The 6,643-nt window shown below is 58.2% G+C and overlaps 1 protein-coding gene across 1 annotated transcript; it reads left to right on the top strand.

The window, feature by feature from the left end:
- The first annotated feature begins 3,289 nt into the window (after positions 1-3,289).
- FAM240C (family with sequence similarity 240 member C) lies at positions 3,290-5,534 on the top strand. The gene is made up of 2 exons (XM_036064196.1): positions 3,290-3,435; positions 5,405-5,534. Exons 1-2 carry the CDS (start codon positions 3,290-3,292, stop codon positions 5,532-5,534), a joined length of 276 nt encoding a protein of 91 aa, XP_035920089.1.
- Positions 5,535-6,643: the final 1,109 nt, after the last annotated feature.

Raw genomic sequence — 6,643 nt, 5'->3', positions numbered from 1 at the left:
GTCCTCCCTCCCGGGACCCCTGCCCGTCTTCCCTCCCGGGACCCCTGCCCCTCCTCCCTCCTGGGACCCCTGACCCTCTTCCCTCCTGGGGACCCTGGCCCTCTTCCCTCCCGGGACCCAGCCCCTCCTCCCTCCCAGGACCCAGCCCCTCCTCCCTCCCGGGACCCCTGCCCCTCCTCCCTCCCAGGGACCCCTGCCCCTCTACTCCCAGGGACCCTTGCCCTCTTCCTTTCCCAGGGACCTCTAATCCCCTCCTCCCAGGAACCCCTGACCCCTCATCCCAGGAACTGCTGACCCCTCCTGGGGACCCCTGCCCTCCGCCCCATTGACCTCTAACCCCTCCTCCCAGGAACCCCTGACCCCTCCTCCCCCACAGAACCCCTGCCCCATCCTGGGGACCCCTGCTCCTCCTCCCTCCCGGGACCCTGCCCCTCCTCCCTCCCGGGACCCTGCCCCTCCTCCCTCCTGGGACCCCTGCCCTCCCCCCATTGACCTCTACCCCCCTCCTCCCAGGAACCCCTGATCCCTCCTCCCCCACAGAACCCCTGCCCCATCCTGGGGACCCCTGCCCCTCTTCCCCAGGACCCCTGTCCTCCCAGGTCCCAGGTCCCTCCACCCTTGTTGGAGGCCAGCACTGAGTCACTCTCCAGAGCACAGGGGCCCTCCTCTTGGGTCCCCTACTTTCTGTTGCCAGCACAGAAATCTCAACTTCTAATGAGACTCCCCGTCTCCTCCTGACCTTGGTTAATGGGGGGGGGGGGGGCCACAGGTCTTGATTTGCTTTCAGAAGCCCCAGTGAACACAATTGGGGCAGCCCTGCCGGACTGAGGCAGGAGCCCCCCAGCTGACCTCCACCCACCTCTGGGCTCATGTCCCGGGGCTCTGCTGCCTGTGCCCCCAGGGCCTCCCCCAGGAGCCGGCCCTGTCCGCCTGCGTGAGCCCAGAGGCCCTGGGGGTGGGGAGGGGGCTTCTCCCTCAACTTCACACCCCTGAACTCAGCCAGCAGCAGGTCAGGGAAGGAAACTCCCTCACTGCCTTCACCCCAAAGGTCACAGGGTCCCCAGGGATCCCGCCACACACCGGCTGCAGGAGGGGCTGAGGGCCAATGATCACCCTGAGGTCTGGCCCAGGCCCCCCACCTTCACGATGCTAATTCATTCGTGTCCTGCTCACTTAAATGTTTGCACACACCCACGGGCCCCAACTGTGCAGGTGTTTTACGTGCCGTCCTGGGTGCTGTGGATGCTTCCAAGAGAGATCCCAACAGTGAGAGAGGAAAGAACTGGGTCCCCAGGAGAGGTCAGGCAGGCTTCTGGAAGCTTCTGGAAGGAGTGGCCAGCTGGAGCCTTGCTGGCACTCTGGTAAAGCACAACAAAATCAATTGTAGGAAGTGACATTTAAAAGACATAAAGCCCATTTTTTTTTATGGGACCCACACAAAATTCCAGCCAAACAGCCATGGAAGCTCCTAGCTTCTTCCCTGTGATTGTCCCCAAGGTGCCACCACGGGGCCCGAAGGGAGGGCCAGGCAGAGGAGGCATCGAAGCCCGGTCCGCAAGGGTCCTGATGGCAGGGGCATCACCTGGTCCCTCTCACTGTTTTCAGTCTGCGCCCTGCTCCCGCAGGTCCCCCAGCGCGTCCCCGATGTGTCCAGGTGTCCCTCCCCCTGGGCACAGTGGCCTCTGGTTCCTGGGAGGGTTCACTCCCGGAACTCGGTGCCTCCAGCTTCGAAACAAGCGTGTGTGAAGCATGATATCAGAAGATGAGTTTTGTTAAATGTCAACTTCAAGTTCCTTCTAGTAATTTTTTAACTTGAGTGTAGTTGACACAAGACGTCACGTCACTCTCAGGTGTACAACGCGGTGACCGGATGGCGTGGGCAGGACGCCGTGCTCCCACGAGCGTAGCTCCCGGCGGTCACCGCGCGACGCTCCTCCAGCGCCACTGGCTGCGGTCCCCGCGCTGGGCCTCCCGCACGGGGACTCCTTCGCCCCGTAACCGGAACCGGAAGCCTGGCCCTCCCTCTCCCCTGCGCCCCTCTCTCCAGCCCCGCCCCTCCCCTCTGGCAACCACCAGCACTTCTCTGCATTTATGGGTCTCTTCCTGCTTTTTTTGCTTATTTGTTTTGTTTTTTAGATAACACGTAGAAGTGAAATTCTATGGTTTTTGTCTTTCTCTGGCTGATTTGTTTCACTCAGCATAATATATTCTAGGCCCACCCAGGTTGTCACAAATGACGAGGTTTCATCCCTTTTTTCTGGCTGAGTGATATTCCACTGTATATTATACACCACATCCTCTTTATCCATCATCAGTCAATGGGCAGTTGGGCTGCTTCCATATCTTGGCCATCGTAGATAGTGCTGCTATAAACATGGGGGTGTATATATCAAATTAGTGGGTTTTGTTTTTTGGGGGGGTGTAAATACCCAATCATGGAACTTTGAGGTCATAAGGTAGTTCTATTTTCAATTTTTTGAAGAATCTCCATACTGTTTTTGGCCGTGGCTGCACCAGTTTGCATTCCCACCAACAGTGTAAGAGGGTTGCCCTTTCTCTGTGTCCCCCCCAAAACCTGCTGTTTTCTGTGCTGTTGATTTTAGCCATTCTGACAGGTGTGAGGTGACATCTCATTGTGGTTTTGATTTGTATTTCCCTGATGATGAGTGCTGTTGAGCGTTTTTTCATGTGTCTATTGGCCATCTGGATGTCTTCTTTGGGGAAAGTGTCTGTTCATATCTTTTGCCCATTTTTAATGGAATTGTTTGGTTTTTGTTTTGTTTTGTGTGCTGAATTATGTAAGTTCTTTACAGATTTTGTTCTCGTGTGTGTTGTTTTATTTTTTAATGTTTTTTTTTATTTTTGAGAGAGAGAAAGAAACAGAGCACGAGAGAGAGGGGGGGAGACACAGAATCCAAAGCAGTCTCCAGGCTCTGAGCTGTCAGCACAGAGCCCAACATACAGCTCAAACTCAGAACGGGGAGATCATGACCGGAGCCAAAGTCGGATGCTTAACTGACTGAGCCACCCAGGCACTCCTGCCTTAGATTTGGGATACTAACCCTTATTAGGTCGGACCCCGGAGGCTGCTCTCAGGCGTGCCTACCGACTACCTCCCTGACAGATTCAGTGTGGGGGTCCCCACGTGGGTGTTCTGAGAACCACCCTGCTCCGAGAATCAGGGATTTGAGGCTGAATCCTCCTCATAGTTAACACGCCCACTCCCTGTGCAGTCCAACCAACACAGCACAAAACGGCTAAGTGTCATCAATTTTCCCTTTGACAGAAGATGAGCAAAAGCTACACTCTGAAGCAGCCTGGAAGAATAGCCTACGATGCTGGTGTGATCAAGAAGTTTTGGGAGGAAAAGATCGAGCTGCACACAAAACAGCTGCAGAGCGAGGACATGAGGACCCGCAGGAGCGCCCTGGACAGGTGAGCTCGCCGCAGAGCACGGCCTGGGGCCGCTCGGCCATCACCATCCAGACACCGGCACTGCCCTCAGATTCAGTCACAGGAGGAGCGGCTGCAACCACGGAACACCACTCACATTGACTCAGCTTAGAACCTTGATCACTGGGCTGGGGAGGAGAATGCCCCATCCCTGCAACCCCACCTGCTAACACCTACCAGCCCACCTGCCACCACCCAGCCCTCCACTCCCCATCCCTGCAACCCTTCCTCCCTCCCCCCACCCCCTGCCCCCCATCCCCCACTCCGGAAGGTCTTGCTAGAAGTTATCAAAGAAGCCTTGTCTGGCACAGACTGATTTTCTGACCGTTTCCCCCCCTCCCCACCCCAGACCGCAGGCTAAATCATCACACTCCTTCCCACACATTTGCAGACCCAAAGCCCCTTTCTTCTCTGAGATGAGGCGAGGGGTCTGTGGGTGCAGAAGAGGGTCTCCTAGGTGACCCCGAGCAGACTCAGGGGTGCCTGGTCTCAGGGACAGCTAAAAGGGCAGGTTAGCACATAATTCGCACCTAGACAAGGGCTCAGATGGCCAGATATTCCAGAGTGACCACAGCTTTCATCCTCAAATACCCCAGCAGCTGCTGCCCTGGGCGCCCAGTTGGAAAGGAGGGTTCCCAGAGGGGCAGTTTGACCAGGTCTGGCGCTGACCTTGCCGGAGGCCTGGCTGCCACCATCCAGGACACCTCACCTGTCATCCAGCACACATTCCCCGACAGGCCCAGTACGGGAGGCCAGGGTGTCCTTCCTCTCTGCATGGCTCAGCCCCCCATCTCACACACAGCCCGAACACGGGAAGAAGGGACCTCCCACTAATGCCTCCTGCCAGCCCTCGGCTCCCGCGTGAGGGCGCCACGGCCTCAGCCTTGTCCTACGTGCACCTTCAGACCCTGGAAACTTCTGGGTCTTCTGCCCACAGACCCGGGTCCCAGGAACGGGCACCGGGTCAGACAGCGAGAGTGTGGTCGGCAGTGGCTGGGTTTGTCACTGAGGGTCCGGGCTGCTCAGGGACAGACTGTGGAGTGTGACCTTCTGTGGGGGATATGGGGCTAGTCATTAGGCCGCAGACCTGGCCGGAAGGATTGTTCCCTGTCTGCTGGACGACAACAACCCCCACAGCAGCCCCACAGCCATCCCACATGCTCCCGGGAGCCATGTCTGGCCCTGGGCCCAGCCAGTCAGCAGCTGCGTCCTGGTGAGGGGACAGGAACATGGCCCTCACGTGACACCAGCCTAACGGCCTGCTGCTCCGAGGCACCTTCCTCATTCACGTCTCCGGCTGCTGGAACAGCATCTATGTGCACAACTCTTACCGGTTTGTCCTCCAGACCCAGAGGCGTTCGGGAGCTGGGCTCCCAGCCCACACCGCGCCCTCCAAACCCAAACCACAGAGCGGGGCCGTGGCCTGCACACGGATGTTCAGGTCTGTTCCCACCCAGTCACCCCGTGTGTCATGCTGTGGTCACAGCAATGCGCCACCAGCAGGCAGGCGGGCTGGACAGGCGGCTGGGAGTACCCCGGCAGGAGCTCGTGCGAGGGCGCTGGTGAGGGGGCCCAGGCCGACCGTGGGGACTGTGTCCGGTCCCCGTGAGCACATCTCCTACACAACAAACCAGGCCCACTGACAAAGGAGGAATTCAGGACATGGCTCAGTCTCTCCCGGCCTCAGAAGTTTCCAGAAGCTGCTTCCTGGACAGAGCACTTTCCCTCTCCGGGCTGGGGACCGGAGTGAGCCCCTCCGTGTTGGGCCATCGCCCCCGCCCGGGACCGGCCGGGCCTCCGAGGTGGCAGGGCTCTCTGGGACCCACAAGGTCACGGCCGCTGGCCGCCTGGAAGGGGACGGCTGCACGGGAACATGTGCGGAGGTGCCGACAGAGGCCTGGCTGCCGCCGGCCCACGGCTGACTCACAGGCCGAAATTATCGTTGTCCTAGGCTCCGCGGCGAGTGGGCTCGGATGCTGGAAGGCAGGAACAAGATGCTGCAGGGCCCCCCCGAGGCCCCCACGCGGCCGTGCCTGCTGGGCCCCCAGCCTTCCCACGCACAAGACACGACGGCAGCCTGAGGCTGCAGGGCCTGAGCGCAAGCGGGAGTCGGAGGCGTTGCTCATCCCCCGTCCCCGCGGCCACGGGTCCCATCACGGCGTCACCCTCCCCCCAGCACATGACAGGTACCCAATAAAGCCCAACATTATCGGATTACTTGTTTTGTGCAAACTTTTCTTCATACCTTTAACATTTACACACATTGGAAGCTCCCGTGGTGTTTTTAGCCCCTAAGAAGCCACAGGCACCTGTCCTGGGCTCTGGCCTCCTGCCTGCAGCCTGGAACTTGGCTCTTTCTTGCCTTTGATCGAAATACACGCGTAAACTCAACCCCAGGATGCGGCCTCGTGTGATGCTGGGTAGAGCTCTGTGCTTGTGCAGAATTCTCTTAAATACTTCATACATTAGCCACAACATCTCAGGAAACTAAAAATCCTTATTTTTATAGTTGGAAAGTTCAGGATTGGAAAGTTGTGTATTCAGGGCGCCTGGGTGGCTCAGTGGGTTGAGGGTCTGACTCTTGATTTCAGCTCAGGTCATGATCCCGGGTCATGGGGTTGAGCTCCACGTCAGGCTCACAGTTGAACATGGAGTCTGCTTAGGATTCTCTCTCTCTCTCTCTCTCTCTCTCTCTCTCTCACTTTCTCTAAAATAAATTTGTTTTAATTTTTTTAAAAAGGAAAGGCGTGTGTTTCCAAAGCCACGAAGGTTGTTAGGGTCGGGGTTCAGTGCTTGACCACACTTGTCCTGTCCCTTGGCACCCCAGCTATGGCTGTGACCACCCTGGAGTCCTGGGGCAAGAAAACCGAGCACACGGCGGAGGCCAGGCCACCAGAGGACCTGGGCCACATCAGCCGACAGGGACCCAGACTGCAGCCAGCACCTGTCCCGACGTGTGAGCCCAAAGCCCACCACCCCCGTTCTCACTGCGTCCGCCCTGCTGTCACCACTGCACTTCATCCTCAGTGACACAGGACCCCCGTTCGGGGGACGGGATCCGGTCTGTGTCCTCTCTCCAGATGTAACTGCCTACAGGGTTTGGGTTTTGTTTCATTTGACCCTCTGATCCAGTTGGCAGGGAGACAGGATGAGCAGGACTTCGCAGGTCATGGGAGACTCCCCAGAGAAA

Source organism: Lynx canadensis, chromosome C1 (genome assembly GCF_007474595.2).
Source record: "Lynx canadensis isolate LIC74 chromosome C1, mLynCan4.pri.v2, whole genome shotgun sequence".
Lineage (NCBI taxonomy): Eukaryota > Metazoa > Chordata > Mammalia > Carnivora > Felidae > Lynx > Lynx canadensis.
This window is presented reverse-complemented; position numbering and strand designations above follow the sequence as displayed.